Source organism: Notamacropus eugenii, chromosome 2 (genome assembly GCF_028372415.1).
Source record: "Notamacropus eugenii isolate mMacEug1 chromosome 2, mMacEug1.pri_v2, whole genome shotgun sequence".
NCBI classification, from domain to species: domain Eukaryota; kingdom Metazoa; phylum Chordata; class Mammalia; order Diprotodontia; family Macropodidae; genus Notamacropus; species Notamacropus eugenii.
The window spans coordinates 345,227,618-345,248,278 of NC_092873.1; the positions used below are offsets into that span (position 1 = coordinate 345,227,618).

The 20,661-nt window shown below is 36.1% G+C and overlaps 1 protein-coding gene across 11 annotated transcripts in view; it reads left to right on the forward strand.

Moving 5' to 3' along the window:
* MARCHF10 (membrane associated ring-CH-type finger 10) overlaps positions 1-20,661 on the forward strand; it is a 204,559-nt gene that overhangs the window by 76,509 nt on the left and 107,389 nt on the right. The window contains exon 5 of one of the 11 annotated variants that reach the window (XM_072645890.1): positions 13,297-13,441. The exons of the other annotated variants lie outside the window; for them this stretch is intronic. Coding sequence (XP_072501991.1) covers positions 13,433-13,441 — 9 coding nt within the window. The 5' untranslated portion in view covers positions 13,297-13,432. The remainder of the gene's footprint in view (positions 1-13,296; positions 13,442-20,661) is intronic. 11 annotated transcript variants of the gene reach the window in all.

Here is a 20,661-nt window from a genome sequence, read left to right on the forward strand (position 1 = left end):
AAGCTTAGAGATAGTATTTTGAAAAGGGTTAAGTCAATAAAACATTAAGTTAGCTTCATCAAGAAAAAAGAGAGGAAAATCAAATTGCCAAAATAAAAATGAATGAGATATATTTATAACAGAGAAGAAATGAAGAAAATTAGTAGAACCTATTTTACATGCTTATATGATAATAAACTTGAGAACTTAAAGGAAGTGGCTAAGTATAAGACTCATCAAATATTCAGATAAAACAAGTTAATAAATATCTTAAACTAATTTCAGAAAAAGAAATCAAGCAAGCCATGAATGCCAAAGGAGGAAAAAAAAAACCTGTACCAGATGGGTTTCTATGCAAGTTCTATAAACACATAAAGAACAATTTATACCTGTGCTACAAAAGTTATTCTCAAAAGTCAAGAAAGAAGTCACTCTACCAGACTATTTTTACAACAAATATAGTCCTGTTCTCCAAACAGAGAGAGAAAAATCAGAGAAAGAGAATGCTATAGACCAACTTTGCTAATAAAGGGTATTATAAAAGTTTTAAATAGGAGCAGCTAGGTGGCACAGTGGATAGAGCACTGGCCCTGGAGTCAGGAGGACCTGAGTTCAAATCTGCCCTCAGATATTTACTAGCTTTGTGATCCTGGGCAAATCACTCAACCTCAATTGCCTCCAAAAATAAAGTTTTAAATGAAACCTTTGCAAGGAAGCAAGATCAGTATAATCCAGAAAATGATTTACTGTGTCCAATTTGAACTCAGCATAAATAAGGATGGTTGAACATTAGGAAAATGATTCAAACAATTGTGAAAACATAAAAAAACAAGAAAACACCTAATTATTTGAATTGATGCAAAAATAGGCTTTAACAAGCACAGCTGTCTTTTCTGTTAAAAACTCTAAAAAGCATAAACTGAAAAGTCTCTTCTTTTATAGCTCCAAAAGGCATGCTTACAATCAAGAGCCAGTGATATTTGCAGTGGGCAAACACTAGGATCTTTCCCAGTGTTCTGGGAATAAGAAGAACATTCCCTTTTGCTGCTGCTATTTGACATAGTTCTCAAAATGTTTGTTAAAGCAATAAAAAAGGACAAAACTATAGAAGAAGCAAAATTATCCCTGTTTGCAGATAGTATACTCAGAAAATTGATGAGAATCAGCAAAGAAACTAGTTCTGTAAGAAGTAGGATATAAAATAGATTCACAAAAAAATCATTTACATTTGTAACAAAAACTAGGCAGAAAATCCAGTGTGAGAAATCCTATTCAAGGTAATTATGAAAAGATATTCTGTCATCTAGGTGTCTTCTTATTGCCCTGTCTTCCTGATTTTTATTATTAGTATTAGTACTGTAGGGAAATGTAGTACAGTGATGCTATCTAGATATGTCAGCTTCTTCATGTACTCTGTGTCATCAGCTACTTTTTCCACGAGCTGATGAGAAGTGACTGGGTCCTAGAAATCCCTGAGGACTTATGCTTAAATTGGTAGAATTATACTAGATAGATGAAGGCCTTATTTTATGCCATGGAGTTCTGATAATACCCACTGTGCTAATCTAGTTGTGAAAAGCATTGGTTGACCAGCAGTCAGTCTAGGGCATTGTGTACTTTTTGGATGATGTATGATGTCTTATTAGAAATCTGATGGATTACACACATTTAAATCTGTACCACCAAAACAGATGAGGCATTCCTGAAGTCCTACATTTTTAATAGAGCAATTTTTTAAAGCACTTCATTGATATTGTGTTTTTTAAACATTGTTGCCACTTTCCAATGATTCTTCTTCTATAGGTTTCTCTTGAATAACAAAAAAAGTAGAGTTGAGGAAAACAAAATGAAATGTTGACCATATCTGAAAACATATACCACATTCCGTACTTCTAGTTTACTGCTTCTTTGCTGAAAGACAAGAGAGGTGCTTCACAGTCATTTGACGATAGGTCACACAGGGATCAAAGTTCTGAGTCTTTCAGTGTTGATATTATATGTGATTAATGATATAATAATATCATGTAAATTGTTCACTTATTTCACTTGGTTCTTCACCCTGCATCAGTTCATTCAAGCCTTTCCAAGTTTCTCTGAATTCTTCATATTTGCTGTTTCTTAAAGTACATTAATATTCCATTATATTCATATACTTTAATTCATTGTCATTCACCCTTTGAAGGGTACCTTCTAGTTCTTTGTCAGTATAAAAAGTTGAGCAGTAAGTATTTTGGCCTATATTGGACCTTTCTTTCTAGCTTTGACCTTCTAAGAGGGCAGTTTACTGAGACTGTTCTCAAAAAGGTTGGGATAATTGAAGTGGACTATGTATGTTGGTCCTTAATCACTCATACAGTGAGAGTGCCATATAACATTTCTTCCTTAAACTATCCTTCTATTTCCCAGGTACTGGAGTCTCCAACATCGAGCTTCCCTGAATCTATCTTTCAGCTGTGTTATCCTCTTCCTAGAAGCTTCTTCACAGGAAGCATGAGTAGCTAAGTTGTCCAGGTATTGAGCCTCAGTTTACTGCCTGCAATATTTTGCCAGTACACAGGCAAGTGTTGGTCCCAATCAACACTGAAAATTCCAGAAGTGTTCCTTATTCCATATTCTATGGTGTTTAACTTTTCACAATTTCCTTAGGAAAGGCTAAGCTTATTTTAACCTAACCCAAATATAGCTAGTCCTCATTCAGTCTACAAAGTCCCAGCCTCGTAGAGACTATGGGGTCAGTCAGTCAACAAGCATTTATTAAGCTTGCTCTTCAATACCAGGCACTATACTAAGCTCTGGAGTTATAAAGAAAGGTAAAAATAGTCCCTACCCTTAAGAAGTTCATATTAACATACCCGAGGTGTCTTTCATAAAATGAACTATGACTATCAAGATATTCTACATCTTCAAGTTTCTTATGCTTAGGGTCCAGTAGTGGTCTGTAGGTAGAAAGGAATGATGTAAATTGGTAGGACAGGGGTTAAGTTAATGGTGGGTCAGCCTCCATCCCTGAATTTGTATCTAGTGGCTTTCAACTTCTGTTAGATTCATAGTACACTCTCCTCTTGTATGCCTTGCATCCATCTTGTTTATGGTTGTTACCAAAAACAGCTTAGTCTCCTTGTCTACATTCTGGTGGTATTCAGGAAGTATTTTTGAAGTAGATTTTCTCAACCTCTGAAGCCAATTTCCTTTATCTTCCTGGGGAGCGTATCTCTACTTACTCATCTGTCTTTGAGCAGATTCCATTGTTTTTTAGTGAAATCTGGTTAATCTGAGTTGGCCTCTCTGTCTCTCTGTCTTTCTCTCATTGTCTCTATCTCTGTCTCTTGTTTGCCCTGAATATGGCAACTTTATTGGTGGTACACAATATATAACTCTGTTCTTCTCCCCCCTACTATAAGGATGCCTTGAGGCAAGGACAATGTGTAGGGCATAAGATCCTGAGTATAGGGAAATAAATTAGGAATAGGGGCCTTTTCAAAGGTGGTAAAGACACCAGTGGATTCTACTACATAGTCAGCCCCAGGATCTCCTCCTTGGTGAGAACATGCATCTGGATAATAGTAATAATCTTTTCTATTCATCAATAGCTTTCTGTTCTCGGTCTTGCCATAGGTGGACTCGTATTGGAACATATAAACAATGTAGTTTTGAGGTCAATGAAGGGGATCATTGATAGCCATAACATCCATCCTTCCTGGGGTAAATGTACTCCTGGCTACTAGGTGCCCAGTATGGCCAAATTCAATGACTCCAACCTCCATCATGTTGTCTCCGCTATTTGGCTATAGCTGTGAACCCTAACACTGAGTTTTGGAGAAGAGCTAAAAGCTTGGCTTCTCTTTTGACTTCTTTGGTAGTATATCTGAGAAGAACATGGGTCTGACTTTAGTCAGTTCTGCTCACTCTCACTGTCCATTTTTGTTTTCTCTCTTTCTCTGACCAACATTATCATCTCTGAGTAACTGAGGACATGGCTTTGGCACACATGTATCACTAATTGCATCTGTAAAATTTTGTCTTAAACCTGATCTTAAACCTTAAACTCTGATCACTTAAGTCAGTCTCATGTGGTTCATGCTTTCCAGAAACTGCCCCTTTGACTACAGGATAAGAAGCCTTTTTTCTTTTCCTCTTGGAAGGCATTAAAGAATTTTATATAAGTACTTGGACCATGTTTAAAACAGTCCAGGCCGCAGAGCCCCCAAGCCTTGGGAGTAGCAGTGCTCCCTTGTCCACTAATACTGCTTCCATCCTGTTCCCTACAACCATGGTAAAGGGCAGGCATCTTTGCAGAGAAGGGGCCTGTTATTCCCATCACCACAATCACCAACCTCCACACCTATTAAGAGATGGGTAGCAATTCTTGTAGAAACAAAACCTGGCAGTTGTCTCTAGATGTTATGGCCTTTACCTCTTCAGTGACCATAGCTACTGAAGGTCCAAAAAAGAAACTTCTTGAGACCAAAGTCCTTGGCTCTGTCAAATGGTTCAAGGTCAGAAAGAAATATACCTTTATCAAATGAAAAGACATTGAAGAAGGTGCATTATCATTTGTTTTGCTGTTGTTGCACCCTAAGATCTATTGAGCCTTTCTATCTGACTTGCAGCTCGAATTTCCTATATGTGTCTTTGCTTCCTATTAGAATGTGAGCTCCTTGAGAACAAAAAGTCTCTGGTTTTTCTGTTTGTATTCCTAGTGCTAAGTAAAATGATTTGTGCAAGTTCGAACTTCATAGATGCTTTTTCATTCATTTCTGCATCTGCAAACATCTGGCTATTATGATGTGAGGGCAATGTGTTTTCAAGTGTATCAGGATAAAGGCAGATCCCTGAGGCTATATATTTGTTTCCTATGTTTTTTTGCATCAATCTTTGACCATTTCTGCAAAAATATCTATGGCATGTCTAAGTTAATACCAAACAAGTTATTGTTATTTTTATTTTAAGAGCCTTATAACTTAGTATGGCATAGTATAATAGTTGGCTAGCAATGCCCACAGGACTAATCTTTATCATCATTAGTCCTGGGTTATGCCTTATGAAGGGGAGTGTGCATCATTGGGTAAAGAGTTTACTGAGGATGGTGTTGGCTTTGTGTCATTGACACAAGGTTACCGAATCCTCATCTTCAGTAGTTGGTGGTGGTGGTCAGTCGTTTCAGTTGTATCTGACTATTTGTTACCCCATTTGGAGTTTTTGGGGTCTTTTGCAAAGATACTGGTATGGTTTGCCATTTTCTTCTCATTTACAGATGAGGAAACTAAAGCAAACAGGGTTAAATGACTTGCTGAGGGTCACACAGCTGGTGTGTGTCTGAGGCAAGATCTGAACTCAGAAAGATGAGTCTTCCAGACTTCAGGCCTAGCACTCTGTTGGCTGCCTCTGTCCTCAGTAGATCTTTTTACATAATCCCGTAATTAAATGAGAGTGTTAAACTCATTCACTGATTTCTTTTCAATAATATGTATGTATGGTAAGTATTTCCAGATGCTACCTTGCCATTTATATCTTTGGGGATCTGAGAGTACCCCACTTCCAGGCAATGGTTTGACTATCTCCTCTTCCCATGTGTTTTGCATAGTGCAGCAGAAGGTCCATAGCAAGGCATAAAATCCTTACCATAGCCTCATTTTTACATTCAGTGAGTGTTACTCAAATCCATATCCTTAATGATGGCCTGGTCTTACCAATAAGGATAATTTCTTTAATACCTAAGTAATCATGGTGACTTTTCTTCCTAGCACACAAATATACATTGTGCGATGACAGTTCAACAATGTTACTTCAGAAAGGTATGCAGTAACACTTCCATAAAATATGTAATAACACTTCAGTATACAGTGCTAACAATTGTTACCTGAATCAACTTGCCTGGCATTGGAGCTTGTACTGGAAAAATCTCTGTCAAATTGCAACCTGGAGACTAAGAAAAAAAAGAGTCCCAATGCTACTAGCACAAACGACTTAAGCAGTATAATTTACTGCTACTGGTATAATCATCATACATCTTAACGTATCAGTGTGGTCAATAAAGACTGATGCTATAGCATGAATAATTAAACAGATAGTTTATTAAAGTACAATTTGATGGCAGATAGTTAACCAAAGCATGGTTGGCTAGCTACTACAAATACTTTAAACTATAGTAATAAAAGATGCCTTCATTAAGACAAACTAAGTACCCCACAGAATCATTCTGAGTGCTCCGTAGCCATACAGAAAATAGCTCTAACCTTCAATAGGAAATTGCCCAGTCCCAGGGAAACTAACATGCTGAGTCTTAAATTTCAGTGCTGCTGTTGAGCTTTCCTGTAGCCTCTTGGCTCTAGCACTAATCTACTAGTTCCCTCTGCGTGACGTCAGTCTCTTGGTCTGTCTTTCTCCACACTCTATGAGGACCAAATTCATGCTCTAACCCTAGCATTTCTGTGATATAAGACTGCTCTAGCTCTCTGCTTTCATCAGCAGAAGCTGAACTGTTTGAGATCACATTGTCATGTCTCTTTCCTGTAGCTACTGTCTTTAACCTATTCCTTCTCATGCACCCCAAAGTCTCATAGGATTCTGATCTCCTTGGGCTTCCTTATAATAATATCACAATTTAAGGTTTGCAAATTGCTTTTCATATTTATCCAAATCTCACAACAAAATGGTGATATAAGTGCTGTTATGTTATCCCCGTTTTACAAATGGGGAAGCTGAGGGTAAGAAAGGGTAAGTGATTTTACCCAGTGTAACACATCCAGGAAATGACTGAGGCAGTATATGAATTCATGCCTTTCTGATTTCAGCATTCCATCAATTGTGCCTTCTAGTTGTACAATAAATGCAAAGAGCTAACTTTTGTGTAGCTCTTTGGCTTTGCAAGGCACTTTATATATATTATTTCATATGACTCTAAAAAAAAAAACCTCTGGTAAATGCTGTTCTTATCCCCATTTTACAGATAAAGAAAATGAATTTGAGAGAAGTCAAATAACTTGCCCTTGGGTCACACAGCTAAGTATCAAGGCAGAATTTGAACCTCATGCATCCTTAATTTGGATTATGAGCAGTGAGGCTGGACAAGATGCTATCTGATTTACCTCTGTTATAATTTTTTTTTTTTTAAGAAAGGAAGGAAAGAAAACTGGGTTAGAGGTGGTGAAATTTCAGGTGTATCACAAAGGGAATACAGAAGAACAAGAGTATTTCTTTCCATTTATTCGTTTGACTATCTTTTTAAAGGATAAAATTTTGTGACAAACCTTTTTTACCCCTTGTTTTTTATGTTGATTTGATTTTTTATGGTTAAAAATTCATAATTTTTAAAAAAATTTAAATGTGTAATGGTTTAAAATATAATAATAGAATATACAATTAATGATACATACCATGTACTGTCTTTTTAAAAATTATACTTTCTTCTCCCTTGTGCCTCACACATTTCTGGGTATACCGCATCTTCCATTAAACTTCTTTTGATAATTAAAAAAATTTTAGTCCAACCAAATGATGAAATGACTTTCTGACACCATATAAAATCTTTACCAACATAGTCTCCTATCTTTCTACTAAGAGAAAGTATATTTTATTGTTTTGGGGGACCAAGGTCAGTCATTGCATAGTTTGGCTTCTTATCATTGTGAATATTTTTCTTCTAGTTCTGTTTATATCATCATTTCATACAAAACTTCACTTTTCCCTGAATTATTATTTAATTGTTAACATTATTTATTAGTGTTTTATTGCATTTATCAGTAAATTAGTCAATAAGCAAATGCCTGATGTACAACAAGCAAATGAAGCATCCATTGTATGTCAGGCACTGGGTGGAATTCAAATGCATAAATGATATATTCCCTACTTTCAGGGAGCTCCCATTGGAGAGGCAACATGTATGTATATTAAGTATATATAAATTCTATACAAAATAAGTTCAAGGCAATTAGAGCAAGACACTAGAGATTCCGGGGATCAGGAAGAAATTAGGGGTTCTAGGAATTGCAAGTGTGGGGAAGTGTGGACATTTGCAATGAGGATGAAAAACTGGATTTTGTCTGAAGAGATTCATGAATGTACAAAGAAACTCATCTACTTAGATTTGAAAAAGATAAGTCTAGAAGAAGCAAGCAAAGCCAGGTGACAGATGATGATAGAAGAGTTAATATATGTAAAGGGCTTTATAAAGTATAAGGTTTTCTAATAGTGTCAGCTGTCATTATTAAGATGGTCTTACAAAAAGAATGCCAGAGTACTAAGTTCAGAATGAAGTGATGCTATTCGGAGATACTAAAGAAAAGTGTTTTTTTTTTTCTTGACTCTGTTGAGAGAACAGGAATCAAATAAGGATTAGGACTTTTGCTTGAGGTGGAAGGGATGATGATAATTGACAACAGAAAGAAGACAAAGTTGCTGAGTTCTTGTTCTGCTTCTTTTTTCTTTACCAAGGAGAATGAATGACCTATATACTGGAAATGACAACAAAAATATCTAATGGAGAGTTGATATCTAAAATAAATAATGAGATAGTAAGAAAACATCTGATTGCCCTTCGAATTCAGGTCATCTGGCACAAATAAACCTGGTCATTCTCAGGTTCCAGTTGTCTTGATCTGCATCTTGTCACTGAACCCCATGGCTCTGGAGGAGAAAGTGAGGCTGGTGACTTTGCATTGCCCTCCCTCACTTAAATCTAATTCACTTGCAAGTCATGGCACCACCTTTCTGATGTTATGGTCCTCTTCAAGAATGAAGTATAAGCAACAATCTCAGGTATTGAAAGAGCTAGCAGATGGGACTGTTGAGCCACTTCAAAAATATTTGAGAGATCATGGAAAACAAAAGAGATGCTATCACAAGACTGGAAAAGGGCAAATCTTGTGATTTTCGTAAAATGAGAAGAGAATAGTCTGCCAACTATAGGTTCATGATCTTTACTTTGGTTCCTGGAAAAAATTATAGTATGGATTCATGAGATAATTGGTGAAAATTTTAAAAGGGGAACAGTGACTACAAAGAATCAGCATCACTTCTTCAAGAATAGGCTATGACAGACTAATTCCTCTTTTATGACAGGATTACTAGACTAGTACATGACAAGAAGCCTATGAATATTGTTTACCTAGATTTTAGCAAAGCTTTTGATAAAGAATCTTCTACTAATATTAAGTAGAAGATGTAGAGATTATGGCCTAGATAATAATAGTTAGATGGATTTAGACCTTGTTGGATGACCAGATTTGAGAGTAGTTGTTAGTACCATGACACGATGGCAAGAGATTTCCAGTGGAGTACTCCAGGGATTTGTGTTATTTAACACTTTTATCAGTGACTTAGATAAAGGAATAGAGAGCATATTCATCAGATTTGTAGATGACACAAAGTTAGAAGGGATACCTAACCAGATGACAGTAAGGATTCTAAAAAGATCTTGACATGATAGAACATTGTGTTGAATCTAATATGAGGAAATTCAGTAGAAATAAATGTAACATCTTATACTTAAGTATAAAAAAGACCAACTTCACAAGTACAAGATAAGGAAGGCATGGTTAGCAGTTTGTTTGGGGGGAAGCAGATCCTTAGGGTTTAGTGAACTACAAGCTCAATGTGAGTCGTTGTGTAAATATGGCTGTCAAAAAAAGCTGGTGCCATCTTGGGCTGCAGTTGGAGAAGTATAGCTTTCAAGAATTAGGAGGTGATAGTTCTTCTGTACTCTTCATTCATCAGATCTTATCTGGAGTGTTATTTTCAGTTCTGGGCACCATGATTTAAGAAAGATATTGATAAGCTGCTGAGATTCCAGTAGAGGGCAACCAGGATGATGAGGGCCATGCTATATGATAATCAATTGAAGGAGTTGATAATGTTAAGCATGGAGAAGAGAAGCTCAGCGAGTGCATGGTAGTTGTTTTCAGATATTTAAAAGGATATCTTATAGTGGAGAGATCAGAGCTGTCCTGTTTTTTACCACAGAGGACAGAACTAGGAGCAATAGGTAAAAGCTGCAAAGAGGAAAATTTTGGCTTGATGTCAGGACAATTTTCTTAATGATTAGAGTTATCTAAAATGGAATGTGCTGCCCTGAGAGATAGTGGATTTTGTCTTCTTGGAAGCTTTTAAGCACTTTGCACATGTGTCAGGTACATTATTGAGGGGATTTCTTCCAAATATAGGTTGGATTAAATCCAATTCTCAAATTCTATGATTCTGGGATGATATTCTAGGGATGGGAAGCAACTTTTGCAAAGGACACAGAGGTGGGAGGTGGTCTATCATGTGCAAGGAACAGTAAGAAGACCAATTTAGCTGGACTAATTATAATGCAAAAAAGAATGATAAGAACAACATCAATAAAGCATTGAAAAAAGAGTGGAAGGAGATTAAGAGGAAGTCACAACCAGGACAGCTTTGTAACTAATATGCTGACTAGTATATGTAACTAGTATATGCTTTTAGAACAAATAAACAAACTGTACATGTTGGTGATTTGCAGTTTTATTCATGTACCAGTCCTCTTTTCCTTTGTTTATGGAAATGCTTATATTTGCCAGTGTTTGTCAAGTTCATAATAGTTTCCAAAATAATTTTATAATGTAAAATAACTTTAAAACATTTAAAATAATAATTTGAAAATTAATAATTCAGTAATTTAGATAATTTTTTAAAATTTTAATTGGGGAAAAGGGTACACAGTAGTTTTTCTTTTAGAATTACAAAGTGTTAAAACGTCATCTTTTATATTGCATTTGTTCATTCTGTCATTCACCCACTATTTACTGAATATCTATTGTATGTGAAGCATTATGATAGAGGATATCAACTTCCAGACAAACTGACCTACTAGCTATTCCTAGTACCTGATATTCCATCTTCTATCTCTGTGCCTTTGCATAAGTGGTCCTTCATATATGAAATGTATTCCCTCATCACCTTTGCCTGTTAGAGTCTCTATATTCTTTTGAAGTATAGATCAAGTGCTATCTTCAGCATGAAGACTTTCCTGTTCCCCAGCTTCCATCACCAGTTGTTAGTGTTTTCTCCTTTTTGAAATTATGTTGTATATGTGTTGTGCTTATTTATGTGTTGCTTTCCCCTGTAAGAATGTAAGCTTCTTGAGGACAGAGACTTTTTTTTTTACTTTTTACCTAACATAGTTCTTTATACATAGTAGGTAGTTAATGTATGTTTAATTGAATTTAATTGAATATAATTCATAAATAACAGCTGATCCTTCTCAACTAGATAAAAGACACAAATGATCATAATAAAAAGAAGTATATGATACATTTCATCAGGAAAAGTTCATAGGAGTTACAGATTATTGTTAGCTTAGGGTGGTCAAGAAAAGCTTCATGAAGGAGGTTAGATTTTGATAGTATATACATGAAGGGGAGCATTCTAGATAGAGGGAACAGCATGAGCAATAGTGCAGAAGCAGGAAATCCTAGGACTTATATGGGGAATGGCAAAGCTGGAAAGGTGGGTTAAAGCTGCATTGCAAAGTTTTGTTTATCAGATAGAATTTGGGTGTTATTTAGAAGGCAACAAAAGGCTTTCACAGGGTTTTGATCATGGAAATGACATTGTCTGAGTTACTGGAGAGATTATACTGTCCATGATGTGTACAATGGATTGAAGAATGAAGAAATTGGAGGCAGGACAAACAGTTGTTCCAGGTGGACAGTAATGGAGCCCTGAGCTGAGTTCATGGCAGTGGTAATGGAAGGCACAGATAGGAGAAACTTTGGGGAGATAAGAATGATAGCACATAACAGCTGAATCAATATGTGGAGCCACATTGAAAATACGTATGAAGAAAATAGCAAATTAGGAACTGTATGAAGACAAAGGTGTAAGGAATTCCGGGGAGGAAAAGACAGAGAGGAAACTGTTTAGGTCAGGAGAGTACAACAGAAGCCAAGAGAGTAGAGAATTTTAAAGTCTATGAAGACTAAATATGAGAAGTTGGGAAGTAAGAAATTAGCTGGAGATGTGTGGTTTCTATTCGAGGTCCTTACTGAGGAACCACTGAAGTTTGCCATTTCCACGGTGGTTTGTAGAATCTCAGCTAACTTCCTGTGACTTTTTCTGTTCATGAAAGTTGGAGCTTCTTGTCTTACAAGTGGATCTCGCCATCCCATCCATAACTTTTTTTTAATCTCTAGGCTAAATTTTAACAATTTAAACTAAGTGATCTCTTTTCTAAGACTATCCACAAGTTATAACTGGTACAGAACACTGGGGCTAGTGCACTGAGTGTCAAAGGGGATTCTACATTTTTCATGGGCTACCTGTTTGCTTCTGTTGTAGTATAAAGTGATAAGTGGTATTTAAAATGAAAAATTGTTTGATCCCTGTAGAGATTGCCTTTCTTACATGTCACGTCACAGTACTTGAGATTAGGTGGGGCAATGCTTTTGACAGCTCCCTACTTCAGTTCACAAGGGACTATAGTACATTTTCCATGAATGGTCCTCATTTTTGGAATTTCTTGCATATTCTAGTTTAGATTTAGAAGAACATCATTAAATGCGGTGTTATTGGAGATGTCTCTACCTTATATAAGAAGATATCTTCAGTGCTAGAACATATTTTTCATGTGAAGGTGGCTGTGAGGATACAGGACATTTCTTCAGTAGCCTTCCCCTCAAGCAGATCTTTATCTCATCATTGTGAATTTTTGCTGTAATAATGCAGATAACCAATTCCTGCCTTCTCATTCTATGTGACTATTGTCCATGTCTTCTTATAATTTTGCCATAGGAAGCATATCCAACATGCTTTGACTTTCATCATTTTCTTCTGACTTCCCACATACATCAGTGGAGCACCTCAGCTATCAAGCTATACCGCACTATCGCCATAATACCAGCACCACTTTTTGTGTCAGACTTTTCTTTGATGGCATCTTTACTTCAGTTCTGCTTTGGTAGTTCCTTATTTAAAATATGTGGCAGCCTGCTCTTATCTGCCATGTACTTCTCCACTGCCCTCTGAGTGTCAACCATTTTTAATTCTTTGGGGATTATGGAGTTCCGTGATTCATAATTATATAACCTTGCCAAAATAATTTTGGCATTAAAAAGATGGGTTTGTTTCTGGGAGGTTTGTATTTCCTGGAAGCAATCCAGCCTGTTTTGCTCTTTCTTTTTTTATTCTGTGTCCATTTGTCATATCTGTCTGAGTTATTTATACTGATTGATGAGCCCTATAGGTTGTCCATCCAACTGCATTCCATAACCTGGGCAATGAGCATTCTTTATCTGCTTTTATTTTTTCATAAGCAGATAGGCCAAACTCTTTTGAATGATTACGGATCTCATTCAATAGGCTCTGCAATGTTCCAGGGCTTGATGCAACCAACACAATGTCATCTGTGAACAGGACCATCTGAAGACCTCACCATCCATAGGGAATCCTCCTTCAACTTGGATACTATGCTGGATCTCCTTCATCACTGTGGCAAATGCCTTTGGTGAGCATACATCTCCCTGTTTTTGTGCCTCTCCTGATACTTATGGTCAGAAGGTCATCAGACAAGATTCTCTCTGATCCATCTTTCAAGGAAACTTGAACAGTTTGGATGGATGAACAGAAGACACTTGGAGAAAAGTCTTCAAGGTGATGTTTTGATCTACTTAATCAAATCCTTTTTTATAATCAACAAACAATAAACACTATTTGCTTCATCTTGCGTGAACTGCATGATGATAAAGATGTGGTCTACTGTAGAATGTCACATACCAAAGCGTGCCTTTTCTCTACCCAGAAATCTCACCAAGATTGCCATCCATCCATACATAGATTAATTCTCATAAAATTTTTATATAGATAGGAAAGTAGACATACTGGAAGAAGCTATTCTCTCAGTTACTTTTTTTTTCAGTATAATGTGGTCCAAGATTTTTTTCTATGCCACACGGTATCTTTTGCTTCTTAAGATACCTTAAATATTAACCCCTCAATTCTTTTACAGTTGTGTCTCTTCTAGAATGGTTATCCTGGATGTCTAATTTGACTGTTTTCCCCATCTAGCTTCTCTTTAATACTATTTCTATATCTGGGACTGTGATTTCAGTTCAAGTATTATAGTTGCATTTTCCTTAATACTTTTACAAAAAGGTTATATGATAGAAGGGAGGGTAGATTGGGGGAAGGGGTAATCAGGTGTTTTGGGGTTGGGGGAGGGGAGAGATGGGGAGAAAGTTCGAAACTCAAAATCTTGTCGAAATGAATGTTGAAAACTAAAAATAAATAAGTAAATTGAGAAAAAAAGGTTATAATAATCTTTGCAGATCATTTCCATTTCTTCTGTGTAGTTTATAGGCCTTTATTGTCTCATATTCCTTATTTCTGATCAATATTTCCCAACCATTTTTACTGTCTTCACTTATTCCTCCTTTGCACTGAAGTCATTAAAAATCTCATTAACTACCTAGACATTTTGATTTAACTTAGAGAATCATCATGTGCTTTGTAGAATGTTCCTACTTCTTCATTCTCTGCAAATGATGTTGGTGTGTGAGCTGTAGTTATTTCAATGGTCTTATTTTTTCCAAATACATTAATCATGAACCCTGCAATATAGTATGAACATGAAATGCCATTTCTTGTTGCTTTAGCCATGTGATAAAGCTAATGATGCCAACTTGGGATCTTTCCTTCCATTTAACTGAAATGTTCTTATGTTTTTCTGGTTTCATTGCTAGTGAAAATGTTCAGATTGACATTTCCTCTGGTATTATTTCTACCTCTTGGTCGTTGGGAAAGAGTAATGATAGTACAACAGTCACCTCCTCAAAGCCCAAACCATCAGCTCTGTTTTGAGTTGGGGCAGGGAGAATGACACAGCAAAGGAACGACAGCCAGGGTAACATACTGTGTGGATTTTGATATCTTAAGACTGACGGGAACCCTCGAATACTGGCCAGTTACTCCAGACAATATGATGAGGTGGCTCCTATCAATCTAAAAAATAGATAGTGTAGCATATGATTACAGTCTGGCTCTATTCTAAACTGTTGTGATGATCAGCTTGATGTGGAGGACAGTGGAGCAAATGATGTCCCCTCATGTTCTGATACTGTAAGAAAGCAAGATACATTGGGACAAATGAAAAATATTAATATGCCACCTGCTAGAAATGCCTGAATACAGATAGCACTATTAAAGCAGAAGACTGTGAGAGTGAATGAAATGGATTGAAGACATAATCAAACTGGAAACTGATCTTACCACTTATAGGCAAGGCTTCAGACTGCTTTTTCTCAATGCTGCCCTCAGGTCCAAGTCACACAACAGTTATCAGTACTCTTAATATTCAAATGGTTCTGTAATCACATTGGTTCAAGAGTTCCCTCCAGTGATTCAGATTGCAAACCCATCTGTACCTGTTCATTCTCTGAGACTTATCTATGTTCTTCTATAAACTTGTCACAGGAAGTCTGCCCAGGGTGCTGCAAGCTTTCCTCATTTTCTTCTGAGATTTGAAAGGTGCCAGTGGAGAATTCTGATTCTCCCTCTTTTTTGACATATAACCAGCCCATATTCTTTTTCTAACACATAATTCGTTAATTTATTTTACTCCTGTTCTTTGAAGTTCATTATTGGCTATATATATGTTGACATCTTCATTGACTGATTTTTAATTCTTCAGAGGCAGCTGTATTCCATGTTTCACTGCCATGAGAAACTTGGAGTCAATAAAGGAGCTTGAAAATGTCTTGAAAGCAGTCCAACCTTTTCTTCTTATCCTATTCCATTCTGGGGCCAATTCATCATCCAGTTGTACTATGTGTTCCACGTATATACATATATTCAACATAAATATTTATCTGTACATATGTGTATGTATGTATATGTATACTTATAGATATGCTGTATATGGTGTCCATCCAAATAAATGGATGTTGAAATATGGTCAATTGACATTCTTCATCCACTTGCTCTTTTCTGTATAGATAGACAGGCCAAACTCCTTTGAATTATTAAAGATCTTTTCCATCAGGCTCTGCAGTTTTCTGTAACCTGATGCAACTATCACAATGTTATCTGCAAACACGAACATCTAGAAGACCTCAATACCCACAAATAATCCCTCCTCAACCTGAATTCTGCCCTAGATCTCTTCTATCACAGTGGGGAATATCTTTGGCAAGTATATATCTCTCTATTTTATGATTCATCTGATGTTTATTACCAAAGTGTTATTAAATAGACTTATTTCTCTTATTATATCTTCCTGGGAACATTGAATGATTTTTTTTTTACGTGTGGATAGGAAGCATTTTATTGGAGTAAAAAAAGCCTGTATAATACAGAATTTTATTCTACTAAATCAAGTTTTTAAAAAATATTCAACAGTGAGCACAATAGGATATCATATTCTCTAAGCCTTTCAGTTAATTGCGAAATATAGAAAGTATAATCCATTGTTGAAATAGTTTATGAAAACCTACTTGTTTGTTACTTATACCTTCATTCAGAATGTCATATAGATGACTCTTTTGTTTTGTACAGGTGTAAGAGTAGATATATATGTCACTAGTTATTGATGTCCTATCAGTTATCTTTTTTCCCCTATTAATAATAACTGAAATTGTTTCCATGCCTTTAGTATCTTCTTCTTCTGTTGCCTTTGATAGTCACTTAAAGCCTCGCTAGTACTGATCTCCTTTCTATACATTGGGCCAATCTGGCTGCTTTCTACTTTGTTATTCTCTTTAGTGCCATTTTTACCTCTGCTACAAGCATGTCTGGGATTATGATGTTAGGATCCAAGTATGGTTCTACTGTTCTTGGTGAAGAAAACATTTTCTTATAAAGATTTTTGCAAACATATATAATTTTTCTTCTGTTTATACCACTTCTTCCAATTTCACTCTTGAATCTCCTTGGAATGATTTTGCTTAGTGTTTCTATCTTGCCAACCATTCTTTCAGTTGATTTTACCCTCCATTTTTTCTCCCTACCCTCATATACAATACTGCGCATAATTGTCCATCTTCTGTCTTCATAAGATTTTACAAAGAAGTTTGCGTTTTAACCTGATGTTTTTCTTGTGGCAACCAATTATCTCCTTTTTGTTTATAAAGTTGCTTCTTGGACTCTTTTGATCCCTTTTTTTTGTAGCAATTAATTTGCAGTGGTTAAAACTTCTGGTCAAAATTATATATCAATATCACTGTCATTTCTGATATCTCCAACAAAGTCCTACTATGATTCCTCATTGTAGTGTAGAGGTGGTTTCTTCAAAGTTAAGTCAGTAGAGCACCCTGGTTTCTTGAAAGTTAAGTCAACAGAGCATAAACTCTGACCTTGATGTAGACTTAGAAATTAATCACATTTTTTGAGGACAAATTCAGCCAACTGCTTTACTACATCATCAGTGGACTGCCTTCTAGTGCTTTAGATTGTTTTTAAAATTTGATCATAGAAACCCATGAGGAAAAAATGGCTCTTAGTCTTGTGCTCTGTTATACTTCTGCAGTGAAGGAGGTAGAATATCAGAGAAAAGGGACACAGGTGCTAGGAAATCAGTTTCTAAACTGTCAATAAACTTTAATTTTGACAATTGGCACTCTGTATGTGAGGTCCTTGTATAATAACCAGTGTGTAGTTGAAAAGTCAAATCAAATCATTCTTGACATTCTTAGAGCCCATGACGATCAGGTTAAAACAGAAATACTACAGAAATACTTGGGAGACAAATCAGCATTACTTTACTAAGCAGCAATTAAAACTGATCACAGGTACACACCACTGAATTGGTCAAATGTAACTGCAAATGGGTTGACTTTAATGAAGTTAACAAAAGAGCTGGGAACTACACATGGAATCCAAAGGCTGCCCCATTCAAGATTGTCTGCATGAATTCAGCCAACAAATGACTGAGCTAAGGTAGATTTGTTTGTGGAAATGGAAGGGTTTATCATGGCCATTCAGGACCATGTCATTGCCATCAGGAATTACAGAAGAGTTATCCTCAAAGGAAACTGGACTTAGAGGTGAAGTAGATTATGCAAGGAAATGGTAGAAACTGTGTAACACATCACTTCAGGCTATAAAAATTTAGCAGTTATAGACTATCTAGCAAGACATGACCTGCTGGTTAGAATTGGACATCAGAAGGAGGTCATCATGTTTCATAGATTGATAGATGACAAATCCCCATACTGCAGATATGAACTTTAAAATAATCTTAGAAAACTCAACTAATTAACTGATTTGGAACCCAACTATCATCACAGACTGAATTGTAACCTAAAATTATCCAGATATGACATTGATCCATAAAAACTTAAAGAACAAGTTTTTAAAATAGATGTCACACTATCAAATTCTTGTCATCTCCAAGCTGGCTAGAACAAAAAGCTTTCAAAATAAAGACCTAACAGAAGAGATCAAAATCATGTGGGAATAGGGTGAGGTGAATATCATCCCCATTGTTCTGTCTGCTACTAGGGTTTCCCACAATCACTCAGACTGAGGATACTTTTAGAGTCTACAGAGCTTGAGCTTACATCTTGGTGTTTTATTCAACTACAAAACAGCTATTTTATATATCTCTACAATAGTCCATAGAACACTAAATATAAAGGAATAAATAGCAGGATAGTGATTTGTCCCAGAACCTTTCTATCTGAACCCAAGTTAAAAAGATGAGACAAATAAGATAATAATACTTGACCTGGTAGCTAGAATAAGAGATCAGAAGTCCACTATTTTTCACTGAATTGTCAGATGACTAATCCTCATCTTCCAAATACAGACCTCTGAATATTATTCTTGAAAAACCAACCACAAGCCTACATTGGATCTGTACTTCACAGACTGAACTGTTGTCCACAATCACCCAGACATAATATTGATCCATAAAAACTTTTAAAAAGCATTTTAATAGCTGTCGTCCTACCAAAAATACTCAATCTCCAACCTGAGTTCAATGAAAGACTTTCAAAATACGAACGCCTAGTAGAAGAAATCAAAAGCATGTGGGGAACAGGATAAGAGATATTGATATCCTCCCCATTATTCTACCTGCTCCTAGAACTAGATACTGAGAATTTTCTTAGTGAACCCACAGAAGATTAATTTATATCCTAATACTTTTTATTCAACTACAAAAAGCAGTTATTTTTTCCACCTGTGTAGTAGTCTGAAGAAAATTAAGTAAAATAAGAATAGGATAATGACTTGTCCCAGGACAATTTCTATCTGAACTTTATCAAATCAGAAGAATAATTTTTCTATTTTTATCACAACCATTACTACCATAATTAGGGATCATCAACGTAGAGTATAAAGCCACCAAATCTTATACTCTCCAAGTTATATTGAATGAAAAGCTGTCAAAATATGGAGACCTAGTGAGAGGAGTTAAAACTGTATGGGAACTGGATGAGTGTCATATCATCCCTGTTACCCTTTTTACTCCTTTGCAGCTGTCCCAGAGATATCCCAAAACTGTTACTAAATTACAAAAACCCATCATTTTTTCTGCAGAGTAGTCCTTAGGACATTAAGTATAAAAGAAGAGCAGGATAGAGCCTTATCCTTAGATAATTTCTTTCTGAACCCCATCAAAAAAGATGAGAAGAATGGGATAACAGTAACAAGAAGAACAACAATGTCATTTTGTCCATCTGCACAGTAGTTCATAGAACATTAAATATAACAGGATGATACCAGGAGAATGATTTAAGACCATCTCTATATGAACTTTATTAGAAAATGAGAATAAGATGATAATATAGTAGTTCACTTTTATATAGCCCTTTAAAATGTGCAAATGCTTTTTGTATGCATTATTTCATTTGATCTTTGTGACAGTCCTGTTATCATTATCCCCATTTTACAGATGAGGAAATAGAAGCTACAGTTGAGTAATTTGCCCAGGATCACAAGATCTAAGTTAAAGTTTATGGACAGTTTTGAAATTGTATAATTCTTAACAACTTCTGTCCCCTTTTCTGACACACTGTCACTTTCACTGCAGAAACAGAAGGCTAATACACTGACTTGAGGGCATGGATTAAAATTTTTATCCTTTGTTTTATGAGTTGCCATGGTCAAAGAATTCATCAGTAAGTGCCTAGTCCATTGGTTACAAGCCTCTCTTTTAGCTAGGCTTTTCTGTGAAAAGCAGACTAATCTGTTGCCGGCAACAAATTCAGAGCCTTTCCAACATGGTTGAACCAGCCAGAACTTCTGCTCTTTTGGCCTAGCCTTTGGGAGCTCCACGCATAATGATAATTAGATTAAGACTCTGTGGGACATACTCCCTCTCATAATTCTTTAAATACTACTTTTATCATTATTCTTCTCAAAACCCTTCACAGGTATCTTCCAAACTCTGGATCTTGATATTAGAGAACTTTTTAGCACCCAATTATCCAAACTTCTTTTCTAATACTCCTCAACAGGTACCCTTTCTTTTTTTAGGTTGTTATCCACATCTGTTTCATGAACTTATCACATTCATTAACACATCTTTCCTGTGCATTCTGGGTCAAGAGGCAGGCCTTGAACTCAGGCTTTCCTAATGCAGAGATCAGCTCCATCCACTCTGCCACAGTGTTCCTCACCCCACCCAGTGTACTATGGGAATTCCATTGATGAGGTTGAGTAGTCAAGGAAGAACTTATCAAAAAAAGTGGACCTTGAACTGGATCTCTGAGGATGGATAAGATTTGG